Here is an 18887-nt window from a genome sequence, read left to right on the forward strand (position 1 = left end):
CTTATAAGGAGGTGAGACCTACACCCATTCCGATTCTTTCATGTGTTAGTAAACGCGGGAATACTTTTACCCGGAATCATTCCGATTTCTTTATGTGTTAGTAAACGCAGGAATAAATTTACTCCGTAATCATTCCCTCTATTTTCATTCTCATTCCAAGTAAGTAAACGTGCCATGATTGTCTATGGCCCGGAAGAAAGAGTGATTGATGTTGTTAGAGTTGAACATTAATCGGCTCATGGTATTTGTAATCGTTGGTTATATATTAAGGGCATGAGTAGACTTTCTTCTCTAGTTAGAGTAGTTGAGATTTTACAGAGTCATCCCATTGATATAATTTTTTAGATTAATAGATTTTCTTCTCTTAAAAAAAAAAAAAAAAAAAAAAAAACTGTCAACATTTCCTTAACTGTTTCGAAAAATATTCCCAATTTTTCAAGTACGTACGTAGTGATTTGGACTCTGAACTCTGATCATAGAACCCCACCCTTGGACCATTTATAGACTTAATTTTCACTAACTTTTACAAGGACATCAATATCGAATATGATCATAGTAGGTGTTTTGCATTTAGATGAGATACTTACCTGTTTGTCACCAGCAAACAGATCGATCAATAAACTGAAAAATGTCAATATTCGAAGTTTCGCGGCATTATCTATATTGAAATAAATTTGAAATAAATATGAAAAATTTAAAATTAAGAACAGTGGTCCCTAGTCATATGCGACTATCACCGTCAACAAAGTACTAAACATGAACAAGTTTTCAAGTTTGATACATTAGATGGGAGAGCTCCAATGAAGTTTATATTTGATCTTGCCATTGAGAGATGAAGAAGGTGCTCAAGGAGGTGGAACAATCTTTCCGGAGCATTTCCCGAACCCGACTTTGTAGCCATTTCCCTGCAAGGATAACAATAATTAGATGCCAATAGTTGGATCTTTGCAACTAGTATTAGCAGTTACGGATTTATATAAACTCTAGACCTACTACTCTACTAGTATCAGAATGTTCCTTAATCTAGTGGCTAGGATATATAGTCGGTAATTATGTGAAATATAAGAAACGTGCTGAAAATCAAGTGCCTTTGGAAAAAAAATTATGAAGAGCAAAAACAATCATTATAGCAGAATAAGTACGTTTAAAGAGCAAAACAGGTTTCAAAAATGTTTTCGAACATATTAATAACTTCACTAATGTTCGTTTTACTTTTGTTTTTTCTAAAAGAACATCTTTTGGTTATATTTTGCGAAGACGTTTACAAATATCAGAGTTAATAAAAGGGCATGTAAGGTCAAGAACCTTGCTAAAACCAGTAATGATGACTTCGTCTCCATCTTCAAGGAATTTACGAGTAACGTCGTTTAATGACAACGGCTTATCCCATGTCAGCTCTAGCAAGTTTCCATAAGATTCTGGCTCCTATTGGCACTCCAGCAATATAGGAATCTGTTAAATTCATAATATAAGAAAATGAACTAAAATCATACAGGTCCACTGATGGTCCCAGTTCCAAGGAGATCTCCAGGCCTTAAGTTGCAACCATTGATAGTAAGGTACGGTGTGCTAGCTGCTGAGGCAATGTCCAAATTATGTAGATGAGTTGCAGATAATTGACATATATTTACAAAAGGAACACAGTTGGAAATAATAAAAAGTACAAAACCATAGGTTTTCTTCAGCAGAGTACTTGACATCCCGTTCTAAGTGTTATGATGGCCGTTGGAAGAGTAACGCTAGAGAAAGCTTGGTAGTGCATACAAAATAGTGAAAATACCCTACAATCGTACATGAGTAGGAAAACTACTCCAGAGGGGTTGTATGACTTGTATCAAGTCAGACTAAACACTGTTGAAGATGTAAATAGGAAGGAAATCCTTACAAGTGGTTCAAATTACTCTTTGTGACCACAGATGAGCGCCTCTCTCCAGCTGGTTTAATTCGAACCTTGCAGTTAAAGGGCAGTTTGATCATCATCTCAACAATGCAATGGCATAGGAAAAAGAAAGTAGAAACTGTGAACGTGCTTCACAAAACTGAAAGAAACAAGTAGGGAGGGTACCTCTAATGTTATGTCATAACTTTCAGAGATATTTTCAGCGACATAGGGCAATAGATGGGGGTGCTGCACTTCAGAGCACACATCATATAAGAACCATGAAATACTGCTTCAATAATTACAACACAAAACCGAAATTAGGGTGATATGCAAATAGATATGAGAAACACCTTTTTGGGCCTTCGAGTGTCACTATCCAAGGGGATATCGGAGTTCCTAAATATTCAACAATTTACACATAAAAGTAAGTCATGCAATCATTTGATTGAGCACAGCGCTCCAATCAAGTAGTCTATCTTTATCAATGGAATTTAAGAATGAGCATGATAGTTTTCAGTGCTTACCAAAACTTTTTCCAAATCTGGACACTTACAATTGCGTACTCAAGTCGTTTTTGGAGTCCCGTTCCACCAGCTCAGCCAACTCTGTTTTGGCGGAGATGGAGAGGAGGAGGATCAAGCCGGATGGGAACTCATTCGGGCACTTGCTTTTGGGGTTTTACAGCGAGGAGAGGTTTGAGGATGTGGGAAATGTGATCAATTTGATGGAGAAGTATGGGTTCCAACCGAGGCTTGACACCTACAACGTTAGGATTCGGAGTCTTTCTAAGTTGAAGAAGTCAATGGAGGCCGAGGCATTGTTGGATGGGATGTTGGGGAGGGGTATCAAGCTGAATGCGGTCACGTTTTGCCATTTGATTCTCGGGTTTTGCAAGGAGGGGAATTTGGAGCAAGGGAAGAAGATGTTTGAGAAGATGGTGGGAGAGGGGGTTTAAGCCGGATTGCAACTGCTATTATACTCTAGTGTACTACTTGTGCACAGGAGGGGATTTCGAGAGTGCGTTGATGTTTGCTAAGGAGAGCATTGAGAAAACTTGGGTGCCGAATTTTGCTACGATGAGGTTGCTTGTGGATGGACTTGTGAGCACTGGGAAGGTGGCTGAGGCTCGGCAGCTTATCGGCCAGATGAAGGAGAAGTTCACTGTGAATCAACATAGGTGGAGTGAAGTTGAAGAAGGCTTGCCACAGTGAATGTCAGTGTGGAAGGTTTAGTGGTTTCTTTAGAATTGATATTCTGTGAATTCATATGGAAATAAAATAACAAGCTTCTGTGTATGTTAGTATGTTTCATGGTGCTTGAAATTTAGTTGATGATATAGTTTATCAAGATTTGATTCTGTATAACTTTTAGAAGGAAAAACTACTTTCAAATAGGCTTTACATTTTAGCAAAGAGGCCTAGGCAGAAATCTGGATATCAAATATGTCAGAGCTGGTTTGTTGTTCTGCAAGCCACATTGATCTTTATGTTATGATAAGTAGAACACACTGCATAAATGAAGTTCAATATATGAGATGCAGGAATAGAGGCCACACAAGCGAGCCTAGTTAATCAGATTGTCAAGCTGAGCAAAAAGAGGATAAAGGAATTTGTGGAACTAGTCTTAACCAATATGGTCTCACTTAATAACAAAGTTATTGCCGTGTTTGGTGTCACATATAAGAGCAATATAGCCGATCTTACAAATTCACCTGCAATAGCCGTATGCAAATCTCTCTTGAAGGAAGGTGCTATACTACGCATTTTTGATCCTTTGGTGACTGAGAATGCGATCATGGGCTGCTTTCGTAATGCTAACAGGGTCGAAGTTGCTGCTAATCAACAAGCAGCATATAACCAAGCGCACGCTACTTTATGTTTGGTGGCTACAGACCTTCAATTTGATTTCGCAGGAATGAGTGCTGCTATGACAGTCCCACCCTACTTGTTTATCGCCTGCAATTTGGATAATATCGACGTAGTCGGTATTAGGGCGCTTGGATTCCAACTTTACATTTTTGGAAATCAATTCCCGTTGGGTTAGCTGGTAGAGTTTCTATTGTTTTTGATTCCATTGAACTGATTGAAGTTAAATCAATAGTAATTAGTCCAAAGTATTAATTAGAGCAATAGTTGTTGTTAAAGATCCACGTGGATCTTCTTATTAATGTATTTTTAATCATCAAAACGACATTTTATGATCAATATCCAAAGTTTTAATTTGTTTTATGTTATTCATCAGTCGTACGACTATTTGCGGCATTTGTGATGATGAACTTCTAATACAATATCATATGGATTTGGGTTTCTAGATGTGATCTTTGTGGTGTTTTGCTCAGAATCTTTAAAACATACTTTCCTGTCTTTTTCATTTACTGGTGCAATTTGCAGTCACTTTGGCTCTCCTTTTCAGTTGGGTTTGATTCCTTTTTCTATTTCGGAACTTTATGATTTTGGTTTGCAAAATTTAAGAAGTCCTCAATTAAAGGAATTATATATATGGCAAGGTGTCGACCTTCTTGATAAAGATTTTATTGTCCTGGGAAACTTGTCTATATGCTTGGAGTCTGTATGAGATGTGCAGCCATGCATCCGGAAGCATCTGCTCTGGCTGGCCCAGGTATGCTAAGCTAGCTCCAGTATTGCACAAAAAAGCATGTAGTGTAATTTCAAAATGCTTTCCAGACCCTCTCTTTTCTATTTGGGTTTGATATAATATAGGGAGCTTCTATTCAGACCTCCCAAACTAGTATATGGACCTCTCTAATTGTTTTTGTAATTTTCAAAATCCTATTTTGCCCTTGAAAAAAAAAACTAATAGAATTTTATTTTTTTTGGACTAAGAACCCATGAAACTAACGAGGAACAAAAATAGTTGGAGAGTACTGGTTTAGATTTTTTTTTTTTTTTCTTCAGAGAGTTAAGGAAGACGAGATGTCGGCGGAAGTGGGTACATTGAGCATGTTGATGTTCTTGGCGGCCGTAATATAGGAGGGAGATGTGTTGAGGAGGTAGAGGAACAATGGGCCGCCGTGTGACAGTGAGTAACGAAAACAGTGGTCATAACAGAGACGAACAACTCTAGCTCTACTACACTCCAATGACACTCCAATGGCGTCCAAGGACCAGGACACCAAACTAAAGAAGATGAGGTGTACAGAGAAAAACTAAACGGGGCAAAATTGGAAAATGTGGAGAAAAAAATTCAATGGAGGTCTAAGTACCACATTAGGAGGTATGAATAGAATTATTCTATAGTATAACTTTAGACTCTAGCTAATGAAATATAGTATAACTTCATTAACTTGTTATATTCTTTATTTAAAATCTAGATTCTTTATTTCTCGGCCTCTTTAATTAAACCACTCCCTGTAATTGATTTCATTCCGGTATATGCCATTGACATTTGCAGATTGGATCAAGGTAAACCAATTTACGGTGTTCGAAATAATGAACATTGTTGGTATTTTGCTTCTGGTTTTGAATCAAGTAATAGTGTGACAATCAGATTCCTGTATTTATCACTGTTTTGGAGACTTCATATGTTAAACACTGTCGTTTGTTATTTATGCTTTCAGACTTTAGCGTTTATCTGCATGAGTTAACTTATTGTTATTCAGTTTTAGGAATTTCTAAACAAGTAACTGCAAGGTGTAGGCCCCTACATGCAAGGAGAAGGAAATAATGAATAGAGGCATTGGAGAAGGAAATAGTGAATTTCAGGGTTGAAATCAGAAGCTATATGAGAGCTAAGCTAAGGTATTATTGTTTTTCTTTATGTTTTGATTCCTTCAGAAAACACATGTTCCCTGGGAAAAATTGCTTTCTTTTCCTCTACAATTCCAAGTACTGAAATCAGTTCGGTGGCTAATGTGGGTAATTGACACCCTTAATTAATGGTGCATGCATGTCTCATGCTTGTATTTTGATCTTGTAGTGACCTGCCCTGTTCATCAGTAAAAAAAAAAAAAATCTCAAGGTGGATCAAGAAAAGACTGAAGGTCTATAGACAATATATATTAATGTCTATATTGAAATAAATATGCATCCGCACGAGTTGGAATGTGAAAAATTTAAAATTAAGAACAATGGTCCTTGGTCATATGCGACTATCATTGGCAACAGAGTACTAAACATGAACAATGGACCCTAGTCACATGCGACTATCAATGGTCCTTAGTCTTTCGATTATTTCTTTTGCTTGATAATTCCTCTTACATCTCTGGTTTAGAACTTGATTCGACTTGAGCCTCAGCAAAATGGTAGAAGTGCTGTTGTGTATCAAGTAGCTCAAGATTCTTGTGACCATCCGATATGATTCTCAGGGCACGGTTCGACATTGTACACCCACTAATCTCTAGAGACTTGAGATCTGGAAAAAATTTAGCGAGCATGGTTGCTAAATTCTCGTCCATGCGTCCATACAAATTGAGCTCACATATAAATTTGCAATTAGCTTGGAGAGCAACAAAATTATAAGCAGAAATGTAAATGCGTACTTTTCTCAAATTCTTCCAGTTAGGCGCCAACTTGCCAAATATATAGTTCTTCAACTCCCCAGGTAAAATGAGATTCCGCAGTCCGGGTGTCCTGCAACGTCCATCCATATGCATAAACGATAAACGATAGTTAAGCTTATAAAACCCAGAAATTGATATTTAATTACCTTTCATTGTTAAAGAATATCCATAAGAGAGGGAATTAAAGAAAAGTCTCTCACGTACTTCTCAGCGATCAAAGTCAGGATATCATTTTTGATCATAAAAGTGTTATTTTGAAGAAAGGGACGTTCGGCAAATATAGTCTCGTTGGGAAAGTATAGTGTTGTCCAACCGCTGGTGGGTCGGCATTTAAAGGCAATCCTGAGGTAATGAAAGAACATCTTATGGCAAGATTTCCAGGGATGTGAATCAAGGACTCGCAGATCAAGCACATCACTAGGTGGAAACACTAGATCAAGGACTGCCAATTTCCATGAGCGGCTGACGGACGCGTAACGCGTGGAGAAAGCTGGTGAGATGGGTGTCCAATACTTGAGTGGACCGCAAAGTAAATCAATGATTTTCACCAGAATATCGTGTGGCAATGTATCCCACGATCTTATATCTTCCTCTGCTAGGTTATGTTTCTGTTGGGTATCCTTCCTCTGACTTTTCACCCCAATTTGATCACATTCACAAGTCTCATTTTCCCTCCTCGTCCTCGTCCTCCTCACCTTGCATTCTTTGCACAGCTTCATAACTGCAGGATCATCAATTTCAACTGATTAAAAATCATAAGACTTTATCTCATGATACCTCAGCATGCATTCAGAACATTTTTCAGTCAAGTAGCAAGAGAAAGTGCTTCAATGGTGTAGGTTGAAACGCATGTCAAGTAGCAACATACCCCTACTTATAATTCATCAAGCTAATCAAGCGCTCAGTGCCATAATCAAATGAACTGGCATAAGAAAACGAATACGCTACGCATGGATTTTGCTTCGATATAGCTTGAAAAAGATAACCATAACAAAGAAAAAGCAAGGGTCGTTGTTTCAGACATGCAATCAAGGCATCAAGTGCTTATTCTCATATAAAGTGGTAGCATAAAGATATAGATATAAACTTCTACATGCAAAATTGATCATCAACCAAAAAGGCTCAAGATTGTCAAAACATACAAAACCTCCTTCATATCTATCTAGTCGAGCAGATCGAATTATTAATTTCATCAAGTAACGCAGGTAAATTAACATATAATATATATTGATCACCAGAATGCAAGGAGATAAGAAAATAACATACCTTTAAGCGGCTGTATATGACTGTTCTTGGCCAATAGGTTATCAATTCGAAATATATGAATAGATTTCCTGCCAGGAAAAAGGGCCTCTAATTTATCATCAGTATATATAATAGACTTGTTTTTATGCAAACCCTTTTCCCGACCATAAGCCACAATTTTCTTCACTGCCTTGGCTCGGGCCATTTCAGGACCCTCTCCAACAATGTCTTGAAGCTGTGGAGACACTATACATATCTCTTTCTCGTTTCTCTTTCTCTTTCTTCTTCTTCTACCTTTACCTTCATTCTCATCCTCTTCCCCTTCCTCAAAAAAGACGTCGATTTTTTCTTTGATGATACGATATTTTGGGTCCGATAGATCAGCCCCAAAATCCTTCTCCAGATGCCGGCGGACGCTTCCGGCGGTAGCAGTTTCCAAATCCCAAGTACTGAGGATTTCCAGTAGCACGTCCAGGAGCTTTATGCTACTGACTGCCTTTGGAATACCTGTTGTACTTTGTAATTGACCTCTAACCGACATGATCAAAGTTGAGAGACCTAGCCTGATCCTGATATGAATAAGAAAACAAAAGAAATAGACATTCAACATATGTACGCAACTCCATGATTCAGATTCATAGTAATCACAACTTTAAAAGAGACTTGAAACTCTTTCCTGTATTCTAGAAAGTTGTGAGATTCTGAGATCAAATCAACCCTAACAACAACTATGAGATTATGAGAACTTACTGAATGTCGACCAAGCTTATTCTCTCTTTCCTTCTAAAAATGTTTTTTTTTTTTTTTTTCCCAAGACTGGCCGATAGATATATAAATCAGATATTAAAGAGAAACTTTAAATACACACCCCAAACTACTTAATACACATCCCTATTATTTTATATTTCAAATCAGATTTTATAGATAGCTTAAATGACCAAAATAGACATATATGTATTATAAGAAAAATAATAACAATCATATATTCCTTATATTATTCTATAATTATAAACACAATAAATTTCTATACATGGCATCTTGATAATTTAAAACAAGAATAAAGTTAGAAACCATTTAATTTCCTTAAATAAATTGTAATTAAATGGGGTGAGAGACCATATAATTTAGAATTTCGAGATCAATGACATTAAATATTTTTAAAACATATCGCATTATTCCCACTTTTTAGTCCCTTCTTTTTTTTCTAAAAGTTTCGATTATTCAATTTATTATCTAACATAAAATATCAAAGGTATAAAACTTTGTAATTATTGATATGTTTGACCATCCAATGATAACTTTGTAGTTCTAGCATTGTGAAGAAACTACCGTTATAGTTTTGGTTGAATGCTCGACTCAAAATTTTATACTTGATCAATAGGGTATTTGGTGGATGAGAACTCAAATAATACAAAAACTATTTCTAAGCATCATTTAGGGAACAATAATGAATCCTTATGGATTTCCCAATAACTAACACCATATTTGTCAATTATATATACTCATCAAATTAAATAGTAGCCTTAATGTAGTTAAATAATAGTGTATTTCATGGTTTTTTCATTTAAGGATATTTTAGGTAATTTGGATTGTGTATTTAGTAAAATATTAAAATGAGAAATTAAATGGTAAGTATATTGAGTAAGGAGTGTGTATTAAGTAATTAGGGGTGTGTATTTAAAATTTCTCGATATTAAATAAAACGCCTTCTTTCAGAAACTCAGGCAGTCCCGACTTCTTACGAACTGACGGTCTAACACTTTCGCCTTTCCTTCGGAACCTCGATCTCCGATTGATTCATTCAGCGTTCCGTAAAAGAGCAAGATCGAAATAAATGGCGCGCACACGGTTTTGTTTTAAAGAGGAGTGAATCACTAAATATAAGGAACTTTAATGAAACCTTGAATATGAAGTATATCATTTTATTTACTGCTTTAATGACTAAACGAGCCCACACGAGGCAGCAAAATCATATTCATATTTTTTCCTTAATCTTTTAACCGTTTCGAAAAATATTTAAAACTTTTGAAGTACATGCTGATTTGGACTCGAACTCTGGCTTGGATAGACTTGCAAGAGCATCAATATTCAAAATGATTGTAGTATGTGTTTTGCATTCAGATGAGATACAGCAGTTGTTTTTTTATTTAACTTGCTGCAAAACACTTATACCAAGCTAATAAATTATATAATCAATTGCTTGTAACAAAAAGGTACACAACTTATCAATCTCCTCTGTTTTTCGGTCGGACAAATATAGTGAAGAAGCAGGACTATAAGTTGGACTCGGACTACGAGTTGAAGGCAACCTAGTTTGCTGCTTGAACACGGCGTCGATTCCTAAAGAATTTATAGAAAGAACTTCGATCTTAATCTCGTGAGTAACGCTCAGGCTCCCCGCCTTCTGCTTATCAGATCACCAACTTGTGTGATAGCTTCTGAATTTTTATACAATAAAGAAGTACTTTGCCCCGGCACTTGGTTTTGCCACACCATCAACAGTGTAAACAAATTTAGAAGCACACGAAGTTGAATTTGCTTCCAGTTAGTTCCGTACTGTTCTATTGCATCACAACATGTCCAAGCTCTCGAGCATTTATAACATGGGGTTTACACTATACAGCTAAAATCTATCATCCTCATTATATAACTGTGAAAATCCATAATATAAATCCTTTGCTGTTTACAGTTGGGGAAAAAAAAGTTTCTTTCCTGTTAGTCTGATGCCTTAATTTACATCGACTTGGCACCTCAGTCCGGCAGTTGAGGCTCTGCCAAGTCCCTTTGAGCAATGGGATCTAGTAAAACCTATAATGGTCCAAAAACAAGCAGTTTTGGCTACTTGTACTCCATTAAGCTTAAATAGATCATAGGCCTAACTTCTGAATCTGAGAATAAGCTTGCTTGATCAGAGTAATGTAATTTCACCTTGATCATCCCTTGGCCCCTTTTTTTGCCCTCTTGTTCTGCCTAACCTCATCCTCATTCAAGGCCGCCATTGCCACCTGAAAACAGTTATGAACCATATGTAAGTATCATATATAAAACTTAACAAAAGTTACCATAATTGAGAAAACTTATCCACACACACAGAGATCCCCTCATTCAGAAAAAGCAAATGTAAGTGAAAACAAAATTGTATACCTTTTTAGGATTATCCAGGAAGGACCTGACGATGCTACCGGGAATTGTAATGAGATCCTGAATTATATTGACCAGATCTTGAACAACATTCGTTACATGATCAAATCCAGCATTTGCACTAGCCATCAATTTGTTCTGAAATTTTCTCAGCATGTAGATTCGCTTTGCTCTTTCTTTCTCTTTCTGGTACATTAATCTCAATTCCTTTAAAGAGGCTAACTGATTAACGTCTCGTTCTTCTAATAGACGTCCCGTCTTTTCCATTCTGAAAGACAATTGATCTGACTCCACTGACGCTTCAATATACATGATAGATAAATCAGATATCTCATTCTTTGAAATCATCTCGAAGAGCACAGGGACCAAGTTCTGTTCCAGCCACATCCTTATTTTCTCTCCACCTTTCTGATAAAGTATTAGAAGCAATCAAAAATTTGTCCACCAAAGCCCAGTTATCATCAGTAAGTTTTCTTATTATCATCAATCCTTATCATGTTACACAGTGATTATAATAACTCGAAAGGGGAATTCAAACATATATTCATATATTCGTTATTGAATTCTGTAGAAAATAATTTTTAATCAGGTTCACTGCACTCTTGAACATGTCTAGACGTGACGTATACATCAGTAGAACGTTTCTGAAAACAGACCAAGAAAAGTGTGAGAGTACAGGTAATGCATGCTAATGTCGATATTATGCATCCATGCAATTTATGGTGAAAAATCTACTCACAGTCACTGTCTCTAGGTGTTCATGATAAATGATAGTGAAAAATCTTATTTGGTAGTAATGGGGAAAGAGTAAGGTTACCAGCATATATTATATAAAAGGTAGGGATCTATCTATAGAAGTGCTAAATGCGCTATGAAACCTACACTGATCTCCTCAATGCATATGAGGTATTGTTTTCTAACATCTAATGGAAGGTATTGTTTCTCCTTTTTAATTTTTTTTTTTTATATATATTTGTTTCTTTATAGTTTCAATAAAAGAGATCGCAATTTATGCAAGACTTACAATTCGATCTCCAGGCCAAGCTGATCTCCGCACAATAATATCCAATGCAGCTTCAGAGGAGTAAATGATGAGGCCCTTCTGGGTCATGTACACGGCAAGGTCCCTTAGCTGGAGCCTAGCAACAGCCTTCAATTGTTGAGAGGAAAGAGACCTAAATCCAATCACATCATCTACATATTCAAGAAATTGAGGTCCAAAATGATTTTTGTCTGCAAAAGAGAAGATAAAAAGGTGAGTTTGGTAATATGATAATGGCAGCCCATAAACCAAATAATATCTTCTCAAACTTACCTCCCTCAGAAGTGATAGGTAACAGGAATTATGATTTCTTTCCCATGCATCATCAAATAATCCTTCCTTGACAGGAAACTTTTGAACTTCATCAGCACATTTGCAATTCCACGGCCACAATTGATCACATCCAATATTTGTCGTCATGATGATCAACGTATTAGTGAAGTCAACACTATTCCCATTACCATCTACTAGATAACCAAAGCCTATAATCTGGGTCAAAAGCTCAATAATAGGCGCAGGAGCCTTGTCAACATTGTCAAACAAAATGACACCTAGATGCCTCTTCTTAACACATAGCTCTCCCTTCTTGCCTGGTTCAATGTGGCTACTGGAACAAGATATAGAAATGAAGTACAATTAAAGTAAGGAAAATTTCAGCTTGAAAAAAAATTACATAAGAACACACCATTCACTTAACAACTTACCTACAGAGAACACCAAGAAGGCGTGATAAAGAATTTGGTCCTGTGTACTTTTCAAGATCAAACTCGGTTAGCATGTCTTTTTTACCAAAGACTAGAGTGGCCAAAAGTTTGGCAATTTCTGTCCTCCCACAACCGGATCCACACATGAAGATGAAGGATCCAATAGGGCGTCGTGGAGGCCTCTGCCTCGATAAAGCAGCACTGACTGCAAGTAGAACATGTTCTTGTCCAATTACCCTCCTAATTGATTCATGGTTCTGAAGTACTGGTGATTCGGAAAGCAACTGCGATGGTGGAGCATCAATCAACAAGCTTGCTGCCTACATGACCATTAATTTAAAAACTACTAAGAACAAGAACAAAAGCCGACCAATTTTCAATTTTTTTATATTTTTTATTTTTTTATGCAAAGAACACAATCGACATAGATTATTATGTTCTAGCCAGTAGAGGAAGCAAAATTCTACCAAGGAAGATGGGAGTAAAAGTAAGAGATATAGATATATCTACCAGTGCAATAGCATGCGAGCTAACGGTCAGCTCATGCTTAAAATCTTTGCGAGTTGTATATAAAAGCTCAGTCACATGTTCATCAAGCCATTGCAACAACCCAGAGAAATTTTCCTTCGATCTTTCCTCATTTAAATAGTAAACCAGCCCTTCCCGCATCCTTTCCAACAAAAGTGCCTCCCGAGCTCTGATGTCATATCTCTGCCGTGAAGCTTGTAATTCCAACCACTTTATCTCCAACTTGTTCCACATATCGTTTAGTTCTTCACGTTCCTTGGCCACCTGAATCAAAACCAACCCAATATTACATTTTCTTCAGACAAACATACTCAGGACTCAGAAAGACTAGAGGAAGAAAAGACCAACGTTGCTAAGGGGTAAGTGCAACTTACACGATCCCTCCATTTTTGGGTGGATGGCTCTCTTTCTTTTTCAATTTCATTCAACTCAACAAGTGCACGATGCAACCTGTACTCCCCCACCTCTAGTTCATCCTCTCCTTCTCTCGAGTAGTCAAACTTATGCCTCAATCTTAAACAAGCCTCCTCCAGAAGCTCTACTACCTTCATTTGCAAAATAGCCCTCTCGGTATCATCCAGTGTTCCTCTACAATTAAACTGAAAAACTAAACAACAAAAAACAAAAACAAAAACAATGACACATTAACAAACCGTCTCACTAATACAGCACTATCCACCAAATCAACAAAACATCACGACTATGACAGTGGTGCTACTAACAAACTAACCATCAGGGTACTGCTTAATGATGCGGCACGCATCCACCACGGACTCTGCTTCGATTTCAACACCATACTCCAGCTCCAACTTCTCCTGATCCTCCACTTCGATTTTTGCCACAAACTCCTCCATGCATAGCTCTGCATCAATCCCTGTCATATCTGCACCTTCACAATCACCACATCAAAAACACACACACACAAACACAACCCCAAATTCTCATGCAAACAACAAAATTCGACACCACAAAAAAAAAAAAAAAAAAAAAAAAAAAAACACATACTTGATCTCCACACACTCTACCCTCAACCTAATAACTCCCAAAAACTTGAAAAATGATCAAACTTTCGGCTTCAACAACTCCCAAAAGCCACTCTAATCATGTTCAATTCCAAAACCCACCTTCAATTTCCAACAAACAATACAAAATTACTCTACCCAGAACCAACCCAGCTTCAAGTTCGTACCTTTTTCCGATGAAGCAATCGAATTCGTCGCCGGAAAATGGAATTAGAGAAGAAAGCACAGAATTTGGGGATTTTCTTTTTGAACAAAAAAAAAAGCCCCAATTTTGAAGAATGGGGATTAGAATCTAAAACCCTAATCGGTTAGGTAGTGAGTAGGTTCAGAGATAGATAGAGATAGAGGGAGAGAGAGATCCCATAAAGCCCTAACGACTTCCGTATAGTTTGGGTATCGGGAAAACTAAGGAGGGAGACTGAGGTTTTTAACTGCCAATAGCCAACCGACCTAACCCGGCGTCTGAACCGGTTGTGTAAGTTCTTTCGGGTCTAAACCTCTTCTCGGTGTGACCCGAATCCATGTATGGGAATTCCGAAAATGGGCCTGAGAGAGTATTTATGACGTGTGGAATGGGAATAGATTTTATTCCATAGATAAATATATCAGGGGACCTTGAAATTGGTAAGTTTTATGGGTTCTCCGCTCATTTCCACTTTTTCAGATTTTTGGGCGAATTCACGTGTTCGTGTTGACTGTTAAATTGATATGATGAAAAACTGGATTAGGTTACTGATACTGCACAGACGTTACACATCTAATTTGGAGATCCTCAATTAATAAGTCGAAGCAATACCTTAAATTTGGTAAGTTTTGTGGGTCACCCCTAATTTTTGCTTTCTCGGACTTTCGGGTGAATTCACGTGCTAGACGTTAGGTGTTTTCTTGTTGATTGTTGAATCAATGTGATGAAAAACCAGATGAGTTTACTGACACTACTCAGACGTTAGACACCTAATTTAGAGGTCCTTAGTTGATATTTAATAAATCGAAGCAATACCTTAAATTTGGTCAGTTTTGTGGGTTCACCTCTCATTTTCATTTTATCGAAATTTCGGGCCAACTCACGTATTGGGTGCATTAAGTGTTTTTGTATTAAATCGATATGATGAAAAACTAAATGATGTTACTGACACTGCTCAGGCGTTACACACTTACAATTTAAAGATCTTAGTTAATACTTAATAAGTCGAAACAATACCTTAAATTTGGTAAGTTTTGTGGGTTCACCTCTTATTTCCACTCTACCGAAATTTCGGGCGAATTCACGTATTTGGTGCATTAGGTGTTTCAGTGTTGATTGTTAAATCGATATGATGAAAAACCGGATGAGGTTACTAACGCTGCTCAGACGTTACACACATACAATTTGACGATCCTTAGTTAAGAAGTCGAAGCAGTATCTTAAATTTGGTAACTTTTGTGGGTTTACCCCTTATTTCCACTTTATTGAAATATTGAGTAAATTCACGTGTTAAGTGCATTAAGTGTTTTCGTATTGATTGTTAAATCGATATGATGAAAAAACCAGACAAGGTTATTGACACTGCACGACGTGACACATCTATCATTTGAAGGTTCTTAGTTAAGAAGTCGAAGTAGTATCTTAAATTTGGTAAAGCTTTATGGGTTCACCCCTTATTTTTACTTTATCGGAATTTCGGATAAATTCACGTGCTGAGTGCATTATGTATTTTCGTATTGACTGTTACATTGATATCATAAAAAAACCAAACGACCTTACTGACAACTACATTGCTAGGACAATCGATACACATCTACAAATTGGATGTTCTTAGTTGAGAAGTGGAAGTCCATTTTATCTAAAAACTTCAATGAACTTGTTGATACCAGGAAGTGATATGGCACTGTCTAGTACCCATTATCATACGATGTTAGGCCTAGCCCCATTTATCACTCAAATTACTAAGGGAACTCTCTTATTTCACTCTCCCATCGTCTTCACATGTAATATTTATACATTGATAGAGAAACTCTAGAATAGATCAAAGTGGATGTAGTTATTTAACTTATGGATTTTGCTTGAAATAATTTGAGCGTAAATGAATTAATGTTGATATATAGAGCTCAAAAGTAGGGGTGGGCACCCAAAACCGAAATCCCGGTCCCGTCCCGAAACCGTCCCGAAATCCGCCGAAACGGGACGGGATCAAAATTTAAAATTTACTATTTGGGCCCGTCCCGTCCCGTCCCGTGAAAACGGGATCGGTTTCGGTTCTCATTTTCTATGTCCCGTTTGGGCCCGTCCCGTACCGATTTTTATATATATATATAATATGTATAATTTATATTATCTTTGCTCCTATTTTCTTTTGTCTTGGTATTGTCTCCATCTCTCTCTCACCTTTTATTAGTTTATTCCTCCTAGTTTCTTTCTTGTCCCCCCTTCTTTTCTTTCTTCTCCCTCTCTCTTCCCCCGTCTTCACCTCTCTCTGGCCCTCCCTCCCCAGTTTCTTTTCTTTCTTCTCCCTCTCTCTCCTCGTCCGTTTTCACATCTCTCTGATAAATTAATGTCTGGTAAACCGACCAAAATTGATCTGGACAAGGACACCCGAATTGATGTGCGATGCCAGGTTTATCTTCTTCACTTACTCCTTAGCATAATTCATATCTTTTTTGTCGAGTTAATTGGAATTTATTCATGAGGTGATTTGTTTGCATTGCCAGATTCATCAATTGACTTTCAGTCCTCATACAGATGCCAAAGGGATTATGGATCTGGTGAAGTTTCTTTCTCCCAAGCACGTGATACTTGTTCATGGTGAGAAGCCTAGGATGGCTACTCTGAAAGGAAGAATTCAATCCGAACTGGGAATTCAAAGTTGCTCAAATCCAAACTTCAAGTTTTCTACAGGCGGCTCAGAACACGAACAAATCCAAACTCCGATGCATTTTTTTTTTTCGGGATGTCCCTGTCCCGACTCGGTCCCGACCCGGTACTGTTCGGGTTTGGGCCCGTCGGGATCACTTCTCAAAATAGCATTAACCGTCCCGTCCCGTCCCGAAAAATAATTCCGGGCCCGGGATCGGGATTACCAAGATCCCGGCCCGTCCCGGCCCGTGCCCAGCCCTACTCAAAAGAATGGAAGTAGATGTCTGAGTTTAGCTTAAGAGCAACTCCAACAGCTTCCCTATAATTTCTGTATAATAGGGAAACACAAGTCAAAACTTTAGCATCTTTTTCTTCTCCAACTCCAACAGATTCCCTATTTTACAGCAATCTCTAAAATCTCCATATTATTTCTTAAAATTTTAGAGATTGCTGTAAATATAGGGAATTTGGTTTTCTCTTTCCTCACTTTCTCTAAAATAGAGATAGTTATAGGGAATCTGTTGGAGTAAAAGAGACTCATTTTTCCCTAAAGTAGAGAAAATTTAAAATATAGGGAAACTGTTGGAGTTGCTCTAACAACAATTTTGAATAAAATTATTGAAAATTGACGACTTAAGGTGAATCAGCAAAAATTAGAGTAGACAATATCAAAGAAAAATGTATGTGGAATACCATCACATCCTTGTTCTTTTGGCCAATCACATCAATTTGAGATCAAGGCCCAATCTCTAAAACTGGATGAGGTTACTGACACTACTCAAACGTTACACACCTAATTTGGAGGTCTTTATTTAATCTTTAATAAGTTGAAGCAATACCTTAAATTTGGTTGTTTTGTGGGTTCATCCCTTATTTTAACTTTATCGGAATCTCGGGTGAATTTATATGTTGGGGGCATTAAGCCTTTTCCTATTGATTATTAAATTGATATGACAAAAAATCGGATGAGGTTATTGACACTGCTTAGACGTTACACACCTAATTTGGAGGTTCTTAGTTAATATTTAATAAATCGAAGCAATATTTTAAATTTATAAGTTTAGTGCGTTCACCCCTTATTTCCACTTTATCGGAATCTCGGGTGAATTCACTGGGCACATTAAGTCTTTTTCTATACATTATTAAATCGATATGACGAAAAACCGGATGAGGTTACTGACACTACTTAAACGTTACACACCTAATCTGGAGGTCCTTAGTTAAGAAGTCGAAACAATTCCTTAAATTTGGTAAGTTTTGTGAAATTTATTTCAACTTTATTTGAATCTCAAGTAAATTTCATGTTAGGTGCATAAGTGCTTTCAGATTGATTGTTAAATCGATGTGATGAAAAACCGGATTAGATTACTGACACTGAACAGACGTGACACACCTTTTTTTTTTCTCTTTTACCCACGACGTCATCATTTCGAAAGCTCTTCATTCTATTTCTACATTCGAAGCTCTAGTATTTGGAGGTAGTCCATATAAACTGAGTTATATCATTAGTTCATAAATCTGCAACGACCACTAAACTAGATCGCTTTGCCACTCTCGGAAGCAACTGGAATTCACGTAAGTACCAAACCAAGTTTCAATTTTGGAATATTTATTGTCAAAGATTCACTCTTGTTCCTTTCCTCTATTTCATTACTCATAAAAATTCAATCTTTATGAATTAGAATAAAGTTTCGAATTGTGCTTTTTAAGCATACAATAGTTGACAGAATATAAGAATTCGGAGTTTTGTAGGTCACATATCTCATGTATAGCAATTGTGATTGACTTGTTGCCTACAATTACTAGTGAAAAACCATTCTAAACTTTTATCAATCTTATAGATACAGCACTGAGTTTATTGATTTTGTCAAAAAATGATGTCCAATTGAGGGAAGTTTACTGGGTTTATGAGTCTTAATAAATAAAATCAAAATATCAAAATTTTTGACTTTCAATTTCATTAATGTTTAC

At 37.0% G+C, this 18887-nt stretch overlaps 3 protein-coding genes and 1 pseudogene across 7 annotated transcripts; 2 read left to right on the forward strand and 2 right to left on the reverse strand.

Moving 5' to 3' along the window:
- The first annotated feature begins 2366 nt into the window (after positions 1 to 2366).
- On the forward strand, positions 2367 to 3191 carry LOC112201823 (annotated as a pseudogene).
- Positions 3192 to 3514: 323 nt separating this feature from the next.
- LOC112201831 (UDP-glucose 6-dehydrogenase 3-like) lies at positions 3515 to 3925 on the forward strand. The gene has a single exon (XM_024342755.1). The coding sequence runs from the start codon at positions 3515 to 3517 to the stop codon at positions 3923 to 3925; it is 411 nt and encodes a 136-aa protein (XP_024198523.1).
- Positions 3926 to 5981: 2056 nt separating this feature from the next.
- Positions 5982 to 8482, reverse strand: LOC121049603. Its single transcript, XM_040507404.1, has 3 exons — positions 8397 to 8482; positions 7668 to 8215; positions 5982 to 7122 (listed from the first exon to the last, which is right to left on the reverse strand). Exons 2-3 carry the CDS (start codon positions 8185 to 8187, stop codon positions 6557 to 6559), a joined length of 1086 nt encoding a protein of 361 aa, XP_040363338.1. The 5' UTR covers positions 8188 to 8215; positions 8397 to 8482; the 3' UTR covers positions 5982 to 6556.
- A 1588-nt stretch (positions 8483 to 10070) lies between these two features.
- LOC112165799 (chaperone protein ClpB) lies at positions 10071 to 14536 on the reverse strand. 5 transcript variants are annotated; one of them, XM_024302465.2, is made up of 9 exons: positions 14251 to 14536; positions 13792 to 13944; positions 13436 to 13668; positions 13044 to 13325; positions 12534 to 12817; positions 12103 to 12436; positions 11812 to 12020; positions 10791 to 11195; positions 10071 to 10651 (listed from the first exon to the last, which is right to left on the reverse strand). In XM_024302465.2, the coding sequence occupies exons 2-7, from the start codon at positions 13940 to 13942 to the stop codon at positions 11982 to 11984; spliced, it is 1323 nt and encodes a 440-aa protein (XP_024158233.1). In that variant the 5' UTR covers positions 13943 to 13944; positions 14251 to 14536; the 3' UTR covers positions 10071 to 10651; positions 10791 to 11195; positions 11812 to 11981. The 5 variants fall into 5 exon arrangements, with proteins under 5 accessions (XP_024158233.1, XP_024158232.1, XP_024158230.1 ...); XM_024302464.2 differs by having other exon boundaries at positions 12103 to 12433; positions 12534 to 12853; positions 14251 to 14534; XM_024302462.2 differs by having other exon boundaries at positions 12534 to 12853; positions 14251 to 14534.
- Between the last annotated feature and the right edge of the window lie 4351 nt (positions 14537 to 18887).

This window comes from Rosa chinensis, chromosome 5 (genome assembly GCF_002994745.2).
Source record: "Rosa chinensis cultivar Old Blush chromosome 5, RchiOBHm-V2, whole genome shotgun sequence".
Lineage (NCBI taxonomy): Eukaryota > Viridiplantae > Streptophyta > Magnoliopsida > Rosales > Rosaceae > Rosa > Rosa chinensis.